A 17,473-nucleotide genomic window follows, 5' to 3' on the forward strand; every position below is an offset into this window, starting at 1 on the left:
TGTCCCCTTCTCAGAGACTTTACCTGCCCCTATTGAAGCAGCTACCCCAGCTGGAAAATTGAATGGCTGAAGGATGAGGGGATCCAGAAAGCCTTTTCACTTCACCTTTGAACTTGAAACTAGGTGAATTTATTACCTATTCAAAACTAAAATAATTGGCCAGGCATGGCAGTGCACACCCATATCCCAGCAGCTCAGGAGCCTGAGGCAGGAGGATTGTAAGTTCAAAGCCAGCTTCAGCAACTGAGCGAAGCCCTAAGCAACTTAGCAAGACCCTGTCTCAAAAAAATAAAAAGCCTGGGGATGTGGCTCAGTGGCTAAGTACCCTTGGGTTCTGTCCCTGGTACCTCCTCCAATCTAAATGAATTAAATTAAAATTTAAAAAGTAAAATAAAGGCTGACCAAGCTGGCACACACCTGTAACCCCAGTGACTGGGCAGGCTGATGCTGGGAGACTGCAAGTCTGAGGCCAGCCTCAGCAATTTAGGGAGACCCTCTTTCAAAATAATAATAATAAAGACTGAGGATGTAGTTCAGTGATAAAGCACTCCTAAGTTCAGTCCCCAGTACCAAAAATAAATAAATAAATAAAATGTAAAAATCAAAATGGCTCCCCTCATCATTTTCTTATCATGTCTTGTTTTATTTTCCCTATGACACTTGTCGGTGTCTGAGATGACCTTATCTATCGGTTCCCTTGTTTTCTGTCTCCCCAGGTTTGGAGGTGAGCTTCATGAGAGCAAGGGTCTTGGTGACTGGCCTGGTTCATAACTGTGAACATGTCCTGGAACACAGCAGGTGTCCACTACATATTTGCTGATAGGCAAATAATTTTTTAAATATGAAAATTATTTGGAATTACTAATGTAATTAAAATTTAGTGATTGAAACTTTATCCATCTCCCCTCAAAAACAGATGGAAAATAGGATGGAAAAAGAAGGTCATTGAACCTGGTGATCTCTCAGGATCTGTTCAGCTCTAAGTATTTCAAACATTTGGTTTTGGGTTATTTTTGGTCTAGAAGGTGGTGGAATTTCCCCTCATAAGTCAGTCTCTTCTGTGAGGGAGAAGTAGGAGAAGGGGAAATAAGTATTCTGGGGTTCCTCCATCAGCTTGCTTCCTTCCGCTGGTTCACATAGCTGGGGAAGGGGCAGTTTTTTCTGAGTTCTGATGGGGTCCCAGTTGAGCTGAGGGTCCCCAAAAGTCAACTGCTATCAGGCCTCCAAGTTCAAGGCAGAGTTCAAATGGGTACTGCTGGGCTTCCCAGCCCCATCCTGTCCCTTCTGCAACACAAAGTGTGGGAGCAGGTAAATATCAATGCCATGCTGCTTCTCAGCATTTACTGTCTTCTGGAAATACCCACCCTATTTTCTTGTGAGGGACCATCTCCCCCATCTCCACCCCACCCCAGCCCCAAACTGGGGATCAAACCCAGGGCCTTGCACAAACTGGGCAAGTGCTCTAACTCAATCCATCAGGTTTAAGTGGAGTGGACCCCAACTCCAACTTCAGCTCATGACCCCAGTCTTGCCAATCGGAGACACCATGACTAGTCAGGCTGTGACCCAGTGTGGACAAGAGAACTAGTCTTGGGACCAGCTACAACTATAGGGGAATTGGCAAGTTCTCTCCACTAGGGACAGTTAGGACAGTGGCATCTAAGCTGGAACTGCCACTCTCTGCTACTTCACGAGGTGACCCGGCATGGGAATGAAGCCAGTTCTGAGAAAATAAAATGAAGAGATGGTTCCTAATGACTTCATCTGACAACTGAAAGCAGCCATGCCTGAAGCCCCTGAACTCTTCAATTACATGGCCCAATAAATTCCCCGCTTTGCTTTCCCAGGGTGAATTGGGTTTCTGTCACTCACAACTCAAAGAATCTTGGCAAATACCTCCTCCTGCTGCTGAAAAATTATCAACAACCATTGCTCATTCTCATAATAATAACCAAACTCCCTTCTCTGCCATGCCTTGGGGCAATCCCCCCCTCAGATTTCCTCCCTTGATCCCCACCCCAAGCCTTAGTCCAATCCCCTGTCTCCAAATTCTCAGCTATCTGGGCAAGACCTGGGCCATCCTTAGATAACTTGGTGGTGTCTGAAGAGCATTTAAGCCTTGAAATTGGCCATTAATATTCCCTGAAATTTCTGCCTTATTCCTGGAGGGAGAAGGTGGTGCTTAGGTTGATGGGGCTTTACAAGCACCACAGGAGCTACATTTCTTGGCAGGGAATCAGAGCTCTTCTCTGCATGCGCATCCCCCATTTATCCCCCCTTCAGGGCCAGGAGTGAGCATGTGTTAATGTATCAGGCAAGTTCCTGCCCTCACTGGCTTCAAAATGCCCATCACCGCTGGGCGCAGTGGTGCACACCTATAATCCCAGTGATTCGGGAGGCTGACTCAGGAGGTTCACAAGTTCAAAGCCAGCTGCAGCAACTTAGAGAGTCCCTGTCCCAAATTAATAGAAAGGGCTAGGGATGTAGCTCATTGGTAAAGTGTCCCTGGGTGAAATCCCTAGTTCCAGCCAGGCATGGTGGTGCACATTTATAATCCCAATGGCTCAGGAGGCGGAGGCAGGGGGATCATGAGTTCAAAGCCAGCCTCAGCAACTTAGTGAGGCCCTAAACAACTCAGGGAGACCTTGTCTTTAAATAAAATATTTAAAAAGGGCTAGGAATATGACTCAGTAGTTAAGTGCCTCTGGGTTTAATTCTTGGTAAAAAAAACCCTAGTACCTCCCCCAACAAAACAACAGCAACATCACTCAGACACACACACACACACAAATTCCCCATCACTAGGAAGTTTATGTGTTCCTGGATTATGTGTCCCCAATAAAAACCTTTAAGAACACAGGCTGGGGGTGTAGCAGAGTGGTAGAGTGCTTGCCTAGTATGCAGAAGGCCTTGGGTTCAAGCCCCAGCATAATATAAATAAACAACCCAGAGGGTCCTTACCTCCCAACATTCTTCTGAGGCCTGGAAGAGCTGAGAATAAGCTTCAGCAATGACTGCAGCCCTGAAGAGCAGAGGGAGGCTCTCAGGAGATCCTCCTCTGATGACCCCTCCCCCACCCCACCCCACCCCACCCCACCCCAACTCACTTGCAGTGCAGTCCTCCCCCAGGAGGCAAATCCAGGATGTCCTCCGAGGCCAGAGTCCTGAAAACTGTGTTCAGACTGGGGGGCTCCTGAGCAGAGACACACAGCTCTGAGAAGAGCTAAGGGTTATGGAGAGCCCCTGCTTGCCAATGCCCCTCCCATGGGGCGCTGGGTGCCTGCTCACCAGCTACTCTGCGGCCCAGGGCTGTATCCAGCGCATGCTCCCTCCTGATGGCCTCCTCACAAGCCCTGGGAGCCCCTGGGAAGCAAACCACGATGCAGGTCATGTTGTCCAGGCTGCCCTGGAAAAAGTGGAGAAAAGGACACCAGTAGCATAGGGTTGAAGGCTACTGTGCAGAGTTTCAAGTCTTTAGAAGTCCTCCCCAGTCTAGATATGCCTGTGCCTCTCAAGTCTCACCCATCTGCCAGTCAAAACCAAGCCTTCTCCCACTTACACCAATCTCTCCCTGTCCTAGCCCCACCCTACTAAAAGAGAACCACACCTTTTATATGAAGTTCTTCAATCTTTTTTTCTTAATATTCATTTTTTTTAGTTTTAGGTGGACACAATATCTTTATTTTATTTTTATGTGGTGCTTAGAATCGAACCCTGTGCCTCAGGCATGCTAGGTGAGCATGCAACCAGTTGAGCCACATCCCCAGCCCCACGTGATTCTTAACTCCCTCCCACTTACCTGTCTAGCACTTCTCTCCCTTTGTTTTTTGTTGTTTGTTTGTTGTATTGGTACTGGGGATTAGAGGCGCCTAACCACTGAGCCACATCCCCAACCCTTTTTATTTTTTATTTAGAGACAGGGCTTAGTTGCTTAGGGCTTAGTTGCTTAGTGCTGGATAAATTGCCGAGACTGGCTTGGAACTTGTGATCCTTCTGCCTCAATTTCCTAAGCATCTGGGATTACAGGTTTGTGCCACCATCCCGGGCTCCCTTTGTATCTTAAACCATACCACAGGCTCTCCCCTCTCCGTATTTTGGCCCTGCGCATTCCAGCATACACGCCCTCTAGTTGTTCCCCAACCCCTGGTCTATTAAAATCCCTTCTCCCACAAATGCTGCAGATCTCCCCCATGTTCCAAGCCTCAGTGATACTATGCCCCGCCCCCAGGACCTGGCACAGACACGTGTCCAACAGCTGCGCGCAGAGAAGCTCTGGGGCCAGGTCCAAACGGAGGCGCGATGCCACCAGTCCCACCAGGGCAGCACCAGACGTAACTTCCCACACGCTGTCAGAGGCCAGGAGCACGAATTCGTCCTCAGTCTGGCGTGCCAGGGCAGCCACTTCAGGCTCCGCGGAAATTAGCTGCAGTTCGGGGGGCCTCCCCGGAGCCGCTTTGTTAGCAAAATCGCCTAGTGCTCGAGACACTGCCAGAGAGCCCTCGACGCGACGGCGACGGATGGTGCCGCCCGAGTTGTAGATGCGCTCGCGTTCCCGCGGCCGGAGGGGCCGGTGGTCTTGGGTGCCGAAGGCCACGGCGCCGGCGCGGCTCAGCACGGCGCGCGAGTCACCGCAGTGCGCCAGGTATAGAAAGCGCGGGGAGACCAGCAACACGACCGCAGTGGAGCCGCCGGGTTCGCCACCGGGCCAGAGCGAGCGGAGTCGCTCGTCGGCATTCAAGAAGGCTCGGCGCAGCGCCTGGCTCACGCCCTCGGGTTCGCTGGGCGCTGGGCCTAGCTCCTCGAGCACGTGGCCTGGCAGGTGGCGCGCGCCGAAGCGGGCAACTCGCGCCCCTCCGTGGCCGTCGAGGATAGCGAAGAAAGCCCAGCCAGGCGGCAGCCCAGGTAAGGAGAGCCAAGCGCAGTGCGAGTCCTCCATATGCGTTCGCCAACCCTGCGCTGCGCTGGCTCCGAAGCGCAGGCCGGACGATGCTGCCACACCCCCGTGTGGCCTCTGGGAGCATCGCGGCGCAGCCAGGAGAGACTGAGGCCCTTGGGCGCCAGCTTCCTCTTCCTTCTCTGCCTCTTCATCCTTGCGAGCCGGCCAGAGGAGACACTCCAGCAGACCTGCAAGGGCCGCCATCTCTTATCAGGAAGGCTTCACCCTCAGCACCTGACCCGCCCTCCCAACACACTGTTAATCCCTCGCTGTGAGATTTTAAACCAAGTAAATCTCTTTCCTACTCCTTGACCTGCACCCAAGCCGCATCACTAAAAGAAATTCCATTCCTGGGACTACTTTCTCCCGCACCTCCAAAGTGGGGTTTGGGTTCTGGATCAGAAAAAAAAAAAAAAATGATAGCAGCACACTATTACACAGCACCGGCCATATTCGTTACACTATTATACATCAAGAAGAGGAAACTGAATCAGAAAATGTTCATCGGTGTCACAGAGAAATTAGCTCTAGAATCTGTGTTTTCGTGGGCTTCAAATCCCAGCCCGGTTCAATCCAAGCTCCGCCCACCTCAGTGGTCCCGCATCCAGCAAAACCTTTAAGTACAATATTTTACGGACTGCTGCCCTTCTGGACCCTTATCCAGGGGTCCAGTTGCTTTAACTTCCAGGTCCTGCCATCAATTCAAGCCCACTGCCTGAGTCTTCCAATTTTCGCAGTCCTGCCCCAAGACCTGTGTTCAATCCCCAGTACTGGAAGAAAAAAAGAGAGAGAGAGAAATCAATTTTCGCAGTCCTGGCATCGCCTCTAGCTCCTCAACTTCAGCCCACCCCTAAACTCCCGCTAGTCGAAACTGGCCCCTTCTCTCCAGGTTATGGCCACTCTCTTGTGCCTAGTCCCTCTAGGCCACGCCTCTAGCTGTGACCCCGCCCAATTTTTTGAATAGTCCTACAGGCTTTTGAGCTCCATCCTTTGCCTCGAAAGTTTCAGAGTACTTTCTTCCCGCCCTCTTTCTCATTCCCTCTGCAAACCTAGGTTCGGAGCATATCTCCGAGCGCTAGATTCTTTCTTCCCATTCTTCAGTGCTACCTCTAGACCCGCTCCAACCAACTCTGGGATCCACGCCCCGTCCTTTTCGCTTAAGCATTCTTTCGGGCCCCTCACCCTATCCCAGGCTCTGTCGCTCTTCCCCCGAAGGCTGAGCCCACTTCCACATAGACCCCGCCCCTTAGGCCTGCCATCTAACCTCCTAAGCCCGCCCCTCTAGTAAAAAGGCCTCGCCTCTCCCGTGTTCGTCGGTGTCTCCCCGCCCCCTCGCCCTCCCTCCGGTTCCGCCCCGCGGGTCCTCTGGCCCCGCCCCCGGTCCCGCGCTGCAGTGCCTTCCCCGCCGCGGCTCCGCCCGCCCTCGCCAAGCCGAGCAGAGGGCGGCGGCGGCGGCTGCTGGAGCAGCCCGGGAGGAGGAGGCGGCGAGGATGGCGGCGGTGGCGTGGGCGCGGCGGAGATGAGCGCCCGCGGCCCCGGGCCCAGGGCGGCGCGGCCGGAGTGGGCTGGGGTCCCGATGCAGGCCCGAGGGGGGCCATGGGGCAGGTCCTGCCGGTCTTCGCCCACTGCAGTGAGTAGGGAGGCTGTGGCCTGTTGTGGGTCTCAGAGGCCCGAGTGGGGTCCTCCTGATATCCCCTGGGCGCTGAGCCGCAGGAGAGCCGGGATGGAGGGAGGAGACGAAGGAGACAAAGGAAGCTCTCCCCTCCCCCCCTGCGCTCTGGCAGCCGCGGGGGCAGCCTGACCTGGAGAACCCGGGTGAAAAAGGGAGGAGATGGGGACACTGGACCCCGGCGCGCAGGGCACTAGGATGTGTCGCCCCGCCCAACCCTGGGATGAGGAGGTGCGCGGGGAGCTGTCCCCGGGCTCTGGTGCTGGCCGCAGCTGGCGGGGAGGGGGTTGAATAGAGGGGCAGAGCCAGGATGGAGAAGAGAGGTATGACTTCCCATTACCCACCCTCGTAGTCTACCCGAGAAGCAGCCCTAATCTAGCCCAAATTGTCCAATCCCCTGTCTCCGGAAAAGACATCCCTGGGTTAGTGCTAGGACTCTTGGGTGTTCAGCAGGCTTTTCCACTCATTAGTGGTAATCCTGGGGAAGACCCACTCAGCTCCAGGCCTCTGATTCTCCAGCCAAAGTTGCGGGGTGGGGGCAGGGGGCGTCCTGTTTCAATTTCCAAACCTTATGTGCAGACATCACCTGTGTGCAGAACCCCAACCCAGTTCCTAGGGGCTGGATTCCCAATTGAAAATGCTTGGTCTGATCTTCCTGATCTCTGAGTCCAGAGCTCTAGCAGTCCGTGTTTACCATCCTCTGTCCCACTCAGAAAAGGTTCTGACAGCTGGGGATGGCAACATTCTCAGACCTAGCCACTTGCATGTCTGGAGTGTCCAGATGCCCAAATTCTAAGAATTTCAGAGTCTCATCCCAACATTCTAAGATCTTGTTCTTATCTCGCATTATAAAGTGAGTGCCTGCTGGTTGGTCTGTTCCCCACCCCACCCCTGCTAGTCTTCCTGTCATCTCCTGCCCTTTCTCCCACTGATTTTGCTCCAGGCACACTGCTCCACTCACCATATATAAGCATAGCGCCTGCCTCAGGAACTTTGCACTAGCTTTCCCCTTTGCCTGGAAAGCTCTTCCTAGAGGTCCTCATGGCTTCCTTACTTCATTCAGGCCTCTGTTCAAATATCATCTTAACAGAGAAGGTTTTGGGACCATCTTATCTGAAACAGCACCACCTCTCCTTCTCTCCTATTACCCTGATTATTTTTCTTCACACACTTATTAAGACCCTATGTCATATATTTACTTATGTATTGTCTGCCTCTCCCATAGGATGTAACCTCTATGAGGGCAGGACTTTTGTTTTGCTCATAGATATATTCCCAGGGCCTAGAAGAGTGCCTGGCACATAGTAGGCACTCAGTAAATGGTTGTTTAAAGAGTAAATTGAAACCTCCCAAGATCCTTAAGTTGAAGATTCTAAGATTGAAATTCCTGGATAGGAACTTACTTGTTAGACTCTGAGCCTCTCATAGCAGTGATGCTAAGATTTTGCAGTCTATATGCAGAATGTCCTGATCCTGTGGCTCAAAATATTCTAAGATTCCTTAATTCAGATCATCCTAGATTCCAGGACTGGCACTTCTGTGATTCAGAGTTTATAAGCTTCCTAAGAGTCTTGATTTCTTTCTTCTTGCAGAAGAAGCTCCATCTACAGCCTCTTCTACCCCTGATTCCACAGAAGGTAAGTGGATGGGGGGATACGAGGGTGGGAACTGAAAGGGGCACCTGTGTAGGTCAGGATTCTGCTCACAGCCCTTCTTTGCCCAACAGGAGGAAATGACGACTCGGATTTTCGGGAGCTGCACACAGCCCGGGAATTCTCAGAGGATGAGGAGGAGGAGACCACGTCCCAGGACTGGGGTACCCCCCGGGAGCTGACCTTCTCCTACATCGCCTTCGATGGTGTGGTGGGCTCTGGGGGCCGTAGAGATTCAGCTGCCCGCCGCCCCCGGCCTCAGGGCCGTTCAGTCTCAGAACCACGAGACCTGCCCCCTCAGCCCGGCCTAGGAGACAGCTTGGAGAGCATCCCCAGCCTGAGCCAGTCCCCAGAGCCTGGACGCCGGGGTGATCCTGACACCGTACCTCCAACTGAACGCCCTCTGGAGGACCTGAGGCTCCGGCTGGACCAACTAGGCTGGGCTGCCAGGGGAGTGGGATCTGGGGAGGACTCTGCCACCAGCAGCTCCACCCCTCTGGAAGACGAGGAACCTGATGGATTGGAGGAGGGAGCGGCTAAGGAAGGTGAGATGTCCAAGTTGGACCTAAGCCAAGAGGGGTGGGTGGTCTCTTGGGGCACCTCCAAGGAGAATACTCACGACCTTCTCTCTCTACTGCGCCAGAACTGGACCTACAACGTGGATTTTCTCAGTCCTCACCACCTGAGGTCTTGACCCCCCAGCCCAGCCCCAGCTGTAGGACACCTGAGGCTGGTACTCCATCCCAACCAGGATCCCCAGATTCCAACTCTGGGCCTGATGAGCCCTCGCTGGCCGAGGAAGAGGAGCCATGGGGACCACTGGAGCCAGTCTTGGGACAGTGTCTCCATAGCAGGGATCAATCAGAATTCACCCTGCAGCCACACATTCTAGGTAAGCAGTGTGTGAGCAGATGCTCCCTTGGACTACAGCAGGCTAAATGTGGGAGGGCTGGAAGTTAAAGGGGCCAACCTGGCAAAGGAACACAGGACAGTGGGGAAATTAGCATAATTTCCCCTTAGCTGAGATTACCATTGGCTCCTTTTATGTAGTTACCCGCCCATTCCAGAAGTTAGCCCTCCTTCAAGCATTAGGACTGACTGATTGCTAAAAATGAATCCTCCCTCTTTTGGACTCCCTACATGCCGATTGTGGACATGCCAAATCTCTGAAAATATAGGCTCTCTCCTGTATGCAATTATAGGATTTTTTTTTTTCAAACCAGGGATTGAACCCAGAGGTGCTTAACACTGAGCCACATCCCCAGCCCGTTTAATTTTTTTTATTTTGAAACAGGGTATTGCCAAGTTGCTCAGGGATTTGCTAAAGTACTTGCGATCCTCCTGCCTCAGCCTCCCAAGCCGCTGAGATTACAGGCAGGTGCCACCACACCCGGCTATGATATTTTTATAAGTAAATTCTACTCCTTTAAAAACTCTTCTCTTCCCTGACCACGTCTATAGACCACTTGTAAATAGACCCAGCCTTACTTTTAAATGTACTCTGCCTCCAGGAACCGCCACAGGTTGGTTGTAGACATCACTGTTCTAGGCTGTTTACAAAGAGTTCCAATTTTGGAATTGGCCACACCTCTATGGACAGCCATTGGCTTCTTACACAGGGGCTCCGCCCCTCTACTCCCTCCCTGCGGGTTCCACAAGTGGGCAAAATTTCTGAGAAGCAGTGGTGTCTGCAGCCTCTCCCTTAGAGTCAAGATGGGGAGTAAAGGTGGGTTTATGGGGCAGCCTGGGACTGGGGTTGGGGGACAGCGGAAAGGGTACAGATGTGCCCTGGTCTCGCCCCAATCTGGGGCAAGTTTCCTATTGGTCCGGAATTCCCCGGCATTGCAAGCTGGGGCTGGGGGGAGTCAGGGGGAGTCTAGGGAGGTCTTGGAGGGCTTGTGGGGTCCCCCTCTCCTCCAAGCCAGGGCTTTGAGGCTAGGGAGCAACAAGGTCCCCTCCCCCAGCTTCAGGCCCAGGCGGTGCTGTCACTCAGGGATTGGACAAGCCAGCACAGCTGCGAGTGCGAGGCCCCCTCCCCCCAGCATGCCTAAACTTAGGCCCCGCCTCAGGCGACCCGGCCCCTCCCCCACCTACTGGCCTGGACTTTGGGGAACCTGCCTGGGAGGGCTTTGCACTTGGGAGTGGGGGTCCTTTCCTATTTAGAGGTAAATGCCAGGATGAGTATAGGGAGAATACCGAAGTGAGAGGGCTGGTGTGGGTGTGGGATGGGTCAGTTTGATTTGGAGTGAGGATGAGAGGATGGGGAGGGTCTGGAAGGAAATAGAGGACCACTGAGCTCACAGTTTGGGGCTGAAGTGAGACTGGGTTATTGGGAGGATGGTTGATGACCGTTGAAACCTTGGAGCCTGGAAGTCACCGATCAGGGCTCAGGCAAGGCTTGAGAGGTGAGTTAGCATCTCTGAAAAGGGTCAGAAATTTGAATTAGTGCTTAGAAAGGAGAGCATGGTATTATGAATATATTGAAGACTTAGGAAAACGTGTTGGTAAGACTGTCAAGGAGTTATCACTACACTGTCAGGCTGGCAAAAAAAAAAAACAGGTTGTTGAAAAAGAACAACCTCCGTTGCAGGGCAGGATGTTGGGAAAAGATCACTCTTATGTTGCTCTTGGAAATAAGACTTGTGAGTCTTGCTGGTAAGCCACCTGACAAAATTCATGACATTAAAAAATACACAGCTGGTCCACAGAGCAATGCCACCCCTGGGAGTCTATCTCAGAAATAGAAGCTCCAGGAGGTAAGAATATCTGTAGAAGAATGGTGCTTGCCTCACTGTTGGGGTCAAGGGGAGGAGGGGTTAGGAAACAGTGAAAGACCCTGGGATAAGTATAGGATTCAGCAGAATGAAATGACTGAGGCGTTGAGATAGAGGTGCTTGCATGTAATCCTGGCCACAGGGGAGGCTGGAGCAGGATAGAGAGTTCCGGGCCAGCCTGAACAATTTAGCCAGACCCCAAATAAAAAGGGCTGGGGGTATAGCTCAGTGGTAGAACGCCTGCCCCTGGGATTAATCCCCAGTACCTGGAAGGAAGGAAGAAAAAAAAAAGAACAGCCACACTAGGGGAAAGTCGCTTAGCTCTTAAAAACAATGAATTAAAGCTGGGCCCATTGGCGGATGCCTATAATCCCAGTGACTTCAGAGGCCGAGGCAGGAGGATCACAAGTTCAAGGCCAGCCTCAGCAATTGAAGCAGACTCTCAGTCACTTGGCAAGACCCTGTCTCAAAAATGATTAATTAATTAACTTAAAAGGGCTGGGGGTGTAACTTAGGGGTCCCCGGGTTAAATCCTCATTATCTGCTCCCTCCCCCCCGAAAAAGGAAACCCCTGTTAGGGCTCAGCCGGGTGCACTGTTAGAAGGCATGGTGCGGGCGTGGGACAGAAACGGGGATCAAGAGGTCAGACAGGCCAGATTCGAGCCGCAGCCTGATGCCTCCCCCTCCACAGTGGCGGACCTGCTGTACTGGAAGGACACGAGGACGTCAGGCGTGGTCTTCACTGGCCTCATGGTCTCCCTCCTCTGCCTCCTGCACTTTAGCATCGTGTCGGTGGCCGCCCACGTGGCTCTGTTGCTGCTCTGCGGCACCATCTCTCTCAGGGTTTACCGCAAAGTGCTGCAGGCTGTGCACCGGGGGGATGGCGCCAACCCCTTTCAGTGAGAACCCCTGACCCCAATTCCATCAGGCCCCAGCACTGGCCCTAAATCATGACCCATGACCTCAAGTCAGGCACTAACTGGCATCTGGTACTGGCCCCGCCCCTCCTCATTCTAACTTTCTAGTCTGACCTGACTTTAAAGTGGGTTCTGACCCACAATACTAATCTCTGGTCTTAACCTGGATCCCTTAATTCCTGATTCCTTCTTATGACCCCCATGTTGACCCCAGCCCTCTTCATGTGGTTCCTTTGATTTGTCCTTTAGTTCTAACTGGTGTTGTCCCCAACCCTCATTATTGCCCTTGTTTGAGCCCCCTCCTCCCACTCCGAGCCCCATCCACCCGCTGACTCACCCCACACCCCTTGTCCCATCAGGGCCTACCTGGATGTGGATCTGACCTTGACTCGGGAGCAGACAGAACGTTGGTCCCAGCAGATCGCCTCCCACGTGGTTTCCACAGCCACCCAGCTGCGGCACTTCTTCCTTGTCGAAGACCTGGTGGATTCCCTCAAGGTGTTCTGAAGCCCCTGCCCACAGCCCTCCTGGGTTCCCAGCACTCATTTCTGGGAGGGGGATGGGAGGACCATGGCTGGGTAAGTTCCCAGCCCATAGACCCTGATGACCCTGACCTCACCCCCAGCTGGCTCTCCTCTTCTACATCTTGACCTTCGTGGGTGCCGTCTTCAACGGCTTGACTCTTCTCATTCTGGGTGAGCTGGGGTGTCTGTGGAGGGCAACCTGGGGAGGTGGGTTGCTGGAGTTTGGTGGGGGATGAAGCTTCAGTTGGAGCTGTTGATCTCCCGGGAGACCCCTGATCCCCGTCTCTCTACCTGCAGGAGTGATTGCTTTATTCACTGTTCCTCTGCTGTATCGGCAGCACCAGGTGCGTGTGGCAAGCTCCAGGGCCAAACACGGGTGGTAGGACAAACCTCTCTTCCAGAACCAGGTCCCACTTACAGATGTCCCAGCCAGACCCAGGTTTCTGGCTGCTGCCCTTCATCAGAACTAGAGTCTAATATGTCTAATAGCCAGAGACAGGCATTTTAGTTGGTAGAACCAGGATCCAACGGACATGCCCCAACCCAGGGCAGATGGACTAACTCATCCTCTGATGGTAGATCCAAAGTCTGATGGTAGCTGATGGCAGTTCCAAGGTCCAATTGGCATGTCCTAGCCAGAGAGGGCCAGCCTAGCTGCCTCCTCTCTCTGCCACACCCTGGGGCTGAATAGTGCTCATCCAGGCAGATAGATGGGAGCATGCTGCCTCCCCCCACCCCCCCATACCACTGAGACCAAAATACAGAGGCAGACAGATCAATGCCATGTAGCCTACACATAGCTGGGTCTAACTGACACCTATCCCAGCCAAAGTCAGGCACCCTGATAAATGCCTTCATTACCTGAAACAGTCAGGGATTGCCTCTCATGTCAGTCAAAATTGGGAGAGGTGATTGTTATCCCGACCACTGGAATGTCCAGGACCAACTGACATCCATCCTATCCAGAGTCAGGCAGGTGGACTGACACTTCCTTCTCAGCCCAGCTGAGAGCCAAATGATAGGTGTCCTGCCAGAGAGGCGGACCTAACTCACAGACTGGAGTCACCGAGACACACAGAGTCAGCTAACATTGTGAATTAAACTAATATTTAAATCAGTTCACTCAGGAACTCATTACTCTCTAAGGCTTTCCATACCTCACAGCACACGCAGGCGAACACACACACAAACTCAAGGATCAACCAAGGTGCTCAGGGACAGAGGCTCACTTGGCAGATAGATACTTGCAGGTCTGACATCTCTGCCCCATGGGGAACATGGCCCAGCCACTGACCTTACACTTGAACCTCTGTCATCCAAGGGGACTTTATTAGAGTTGAAGGTGGAGTGGTGGGCCACTCCCCACAGCTTCTGATTTAGAGGTGGGTGAGAAGGCACCTCCTTCATGAATTGAAGAGAACTCCTTCCAATTCTTTCTTTTCCTCCTTGGTTTCCCCAGGCCCAGATCGACCAGTATGTGGGATTGGTGACCAATCAGTTGAGCCACATCAAAGCTAAGTAAGGGCCTGAGGCGGAGATGGACGGGAGGGGAAATGGGGAGCATGGGAACTTTTTCCTTTTATCTTCCCAGACACTTGCATGGGTCGCTAAATCTCTTGGGGCTACATGCCCCCTTCTCAGAGCAGGATGAGAGATGACTCCAATGCAGGCCATTAGGTGGAGGCAGGAGCTGGTTTGGGGTACTCGACTAGTTCCCCAGTTCAGTTTTCCCAATCTCCGTGGCCTTTGGCATCTCTGACCACACCTGGTGACCCCAAGCGGTTCTCCCTCAGGATCCGAGCTAAAATCCCAGGGACTGGAGCCCTTTCCTCAGCAGCAGCTGCAGCCTCCGGATCCAAAGCCAAAGCCGAATGAGAGGGGTGTCTCTGCCGAGGGACGCCTTCCCCTAACCCCAGCAGCTCTCTGTCCCAGTCCATCTCCTGGCTACCCCCACCCTCACCGCTCTTCGGCCTGAGCCATTTCCCAGTGGGTGTCAGGATCACTCCCACTAGGGAAAGAGCCCAAATTGAGCGGCCAGGACTACATTTCCCAAGTGGCTCTGCTCTAGGAGTTTGGGGAAGATAAGGCACCTTGGCCGCGGGGCCTGCTGGGACTTGTAGTTGACTAGACAGGGCGCCGCCCTGCACTTCCGCGGTCCCGCCGCTGGAAGCGCTGTGAGGGGTTGGTGTCTCCAGGACACCGGTAGCCCCAAAGCAGGGGCTTTGCATGGGGCCCAAAGGAGGCCTGCGCTTGGATTTACACTGTAATAAAGACTCCTGTGGAAAACCAACGCCTCCTGTGCTTCAAGTCCCCTTCAGCTTTCACCTTCCTGCACTGGAAAGCACTTAAGTGACACCGCAGGAGAACATCACGCATCTCTGCGGAAGAAGCCCCCTGCTTCCATCTGTTTAGAGTATTAAATGATCCAGGGAAGATGCTGAGAGACCGCCCATTCCAGGGCTAACCGAGCCTTGGCAGCCACTTTCCGTGCCCGTGCTGCAGGCAGACGTCACTAATGGAGCCCACACTGCCTACTGTGCAGCCATCTCACCTGGGACCCAGGCCACTGTCCACTGACCTTGTGGAAGGCTCCCTCACCCCACACACATACCCAAACCTCTTCCTCATCCTACCCGACTTCCAACTCAGGGACTTGCCCACGTCGTTACATCCCAGACCCCAGCCTCCCTCCAATACCTAATCAGTCAGGAGGCCGTGTCTAGGCGACCTCCCAAATGTCTTTCCTCACCCACTGCTCTCCGTCCCCATTGCCTTGGAACTATATCCCTCATGACGTCTGTGAGCTGCGGGTTCCAAAACTAAACTGGGGGAGGAGGAGGAAGTCTAAAAATCCACGGATTTAGGATTGAATCTCAACTCCTCTACATCTTGGCTGTATGACCTCGACCATACATACTTTTACCCCAGTGGAAAACTGTCGCCCTAACTATACCTACATGTAAAGCCCTTGGTACCAGGCCTGGCATATAATAAATGCTCAGTAAACAGAACCTGCCATTGTTAGTCATGTGGTTTCCCAAACTTTCAGCCCCTGTTGTCTTTCATGTCCCTTAAACCAACTGTTTTGCAATTTACCTGATATTTTTCTTTAAATTGATTAAGAAATAAAGCTGGGGCTGGGGAAGGGGGGGTGCACATACCTGTAATCCCAGCGACTTAGGAGGATGAGGCAGGAGGATCACAAGTTGGAGACCAGCTTCAGCAACTTAGACTCTGTCTCAAAAAATAAAAAGGACTGGGGAGGTAGCTCAGTGGTAGCACTTACCTAGCTGTTCATGACCCTGGGCTCCATCCCTAGCACCACACAAAACTAAACTGAACAAAAATACTTTATAAAGAAATGTTATTTTGGGGGGCTGGGATTGTGGCTCAGTGGTAGAGCACTTGCCTAGCAAATGTGAGGCATTGGGTCCAATTCTCAGCACCACATATAAATAAATGAATAAAATAGAGGTCCATCAACAACTAAAAAGAAAAGAAAAAGAAATGTTATTTCCTAATCAGCATAATACAGTGACATGGCTACATCAACGTTTATAGCAGTTCACTTCAAAACAGCTAAACTATGCAACCAACTTTGATGCCCTTCAACAGACGAATGGATAAAGAAAATGTGGTATATATACACAATGGAATATTACTCAGCCATAAAGAAGAATGAAATTATGACATTTGCCAGTAAATGGATGGAATAGGAGAGTATCATACCAAGTGAAATAAGCCAATCACGAAAAACTAAAGGCCAAATATTCTGTCTGATATGTGGATGCTAACATACTAAGGAAGGGAGAGGGAAGAAGAGAAGTTCACTGAATTAATCAAAGAGGAATGAAGGGAAGGGAGGGAGATGGAAATAAGAAAGACAGTAGAATGAATCAGACGTCACTTTCCTATGTTCGTATATGAAGACATGACAGTTAATTCCACATCATGTACAACCACAAGAATGGAATCCTAATTAGAATAAGTTACACTGCGTGTATGTATAATATGTCAAAATACACTCTGCTGTCGTGTATATCTAAAAAGAAGCCAAAAAAAAGTTATTTCCCCACCTTGAAAAGAAGTCAGTATTACTTGCCAGAAATAGAAGATAAGAGTAAAGATAAACCCCAAAATATTAACATTTAAAATATCCATTCATGCATCACATAAATTCATATCACTTGCCACTAGAGGATGTACCATTTTAGGAGACAGATAATGATATTCTAAGTACTAGTTACAGGCACTGATTTTGTTTACAGGAGATGCCCAACTGTAGCTATCTAAAACAAAGTTCAGGGCTGGAGTTGTAGCTCAGCGGTAGAGCGCTTGCATAGCATGTGTGAGGCAGTGGGATCGATTCTCAGCACCACCTATGAATAAGTAAATTAAATAAAGGTCCCTCAACAACTAAAAAATAATTAAGACAAAGGGGGCCCAGGGGGGCTTTTCTTGAATCTGTATTTTCCAAGCAGGCACAATATTTTAAATTTCCAAGTTAAAAAGAATAGCAACATTTCTGAGATGCTTTTATTCTTAGTTTCCCTAAGGCAAAGTATTTTTTCTTCTATCAGAGAGCAGGGGAAGCCCCATGCGTGGCAGAGGGGGCACATCTGAAATCCCAAGGATCCGGAGACTAAAACAGTAGGATCACAAGTTCAAGGCCAGCTCAGCAATTTAAAGAGCTCCTCAACAATTCAGTGAGGCCCTGTCTCAAATTAAAAATGAAAAGGACTTGGGGGCTGGGATTGTGGCTCAGCGGTGGACTGCCCCCCTAGCAAGGGCAGGACCCGGGTTCAATCCTCCGCACCACATAAAAGTAAAGGCATTGTGTTGTGTCCATCTACACCTAAAAAATAATATTAAAAAAAATGAAAAGGACTTGGAATGTATCTCGGTGGTGAAGAGCCTCTGGGTTTAGTTCCCAGTATTAAAATAATAATAATAATAATAAAGAAAGTCCGGGAAGAGGGGCTGGTTGAATTTTGGGTCCAG

At 51.6% G+C, this 17,473-nt stretch overlaps 2 protein-coding genes across 2 annotated transcripts; one reads left to right on the forward strand and one right to left on the reverse strand.

Annotated features, from left to right (window-relative positions):
• Positions 1 to 567: 567 nt before the first annotated feature.
• On the reverse strand, positions 568 to 5,140 carry Ppm1n (protein phosphatase, Mg2+/Mn2+ dependent 1N (putative)). The gene is made up of 5 exons (XM_027945787.3): positions 4,232 to 5,140; positions 3,289 to 3,406; positions 3,108 to 3,213; positions 2,962 to 3,022; positions 568 to 1,284 (listed from the first exon to the last, which is right to left on the reverse strand). Exons 1-5 carry the CDS (start codon positions 5,138 to 5,140, stop codon positions 1,216 to 1,218), a joined length of 1,263 nt encoding a protein of 420 aa, XP_027801588.2. The 3' UTR covers positions 568 to 1,215.
• Positions 5,141 to 6,413: 1,273 nt separating this feature from the next.
• Rtn2 (reticulon 2) lies at positions 6,414 to 15,483 on the forward strand. Its single transcript, XM_027945896.2, has 10 exons — positions 6,414 to 6,566; positions 8,198 to 8,242; positions 8,332 to 8,802; positions 8,901 to 9,149; positions 11,723 to 11,930; positions 12,308 to 12,446; positions 12,574 to 12,643; positions 12,770 to 12,816; positions 13,932 to 13,990; positions 14,266 to 15,483. Exons 1-10 carry the CDS (start codon positions 6,533 to 6,535, stop codon positions 14,345 to 14,347), a joined length of 1,404 nt encoding a protein of 467 aa, XP_027801697.1. The 5' UTR covers positions 6,414 to 6,532; the 3' UTR covers positions 14,348 to 15,483.
• The last annotated feature ends 1,990 nt before the right edge of the window (positions 15,484 to 17,473 follow it).

The sequence above is a fragment of the Marmota flaviventris genome, chromosome 18, assembly GCF_047511675.1.
Source record: "Marmota flaviventris isolate mMarFla1 chromosome 18, mMarFla1.hap1, whole genome shotgun sequence".
Classification (NCBI taxonomy): Eukaryota; Metazoa; Chordata; class Mammalia; order Rodentia; family Sciuridae; genus Marmota; species Marmota flaviventris.

Excerpts from the sequence above, each read along its gene's own strand:
- Rtn2 (XM_027945896.2), top strand. The coding sequence starts at position 6,533 with ATGGGGCAGGTCCTGCCGGTCTTCGCCCACTGCA. Across the intron at positions 12,817-13,931 it reads TGCTGTATCGGCAGCACCAG|GCCCAGATCGACCAGTATGT; the intron begins GTGCGTGTGGCA and ends TGGTTTCCCCAG. Across the intron at positions 13,991-14,265 it reads TTGAGCCACATCAAAGCTAA|GATCCGAGCTAAAATCCCAG; the intron begins GTAAGGGCCTGA and ends GTTCTCCCTCAG.
- Ppm1n (XM_027945787.3), bottom strand. The coding sequence starts at position 5,140 with ATGGCGGCCCTTGCAGGTCTGCTGGAGTGTCTCCTCTGGCCGGCTCGC. Across the intron at positions 3,214-3,288 it reads CCTGGGCCGCAGAGTAGCTG|AGCTGTGTGTCTCTGCTCAG; the intron begins GTGAGCAGGCAC and ends AGCTCTTCTCAG. Across the intron at positions 1,285-2,961 it reads CCTCAGAAGAATGTTGGGAG|AAGGGACAGGATGGGGCTGG; the intron begins GTAAGGACCCTC and ends TTTGTGTTGCAG.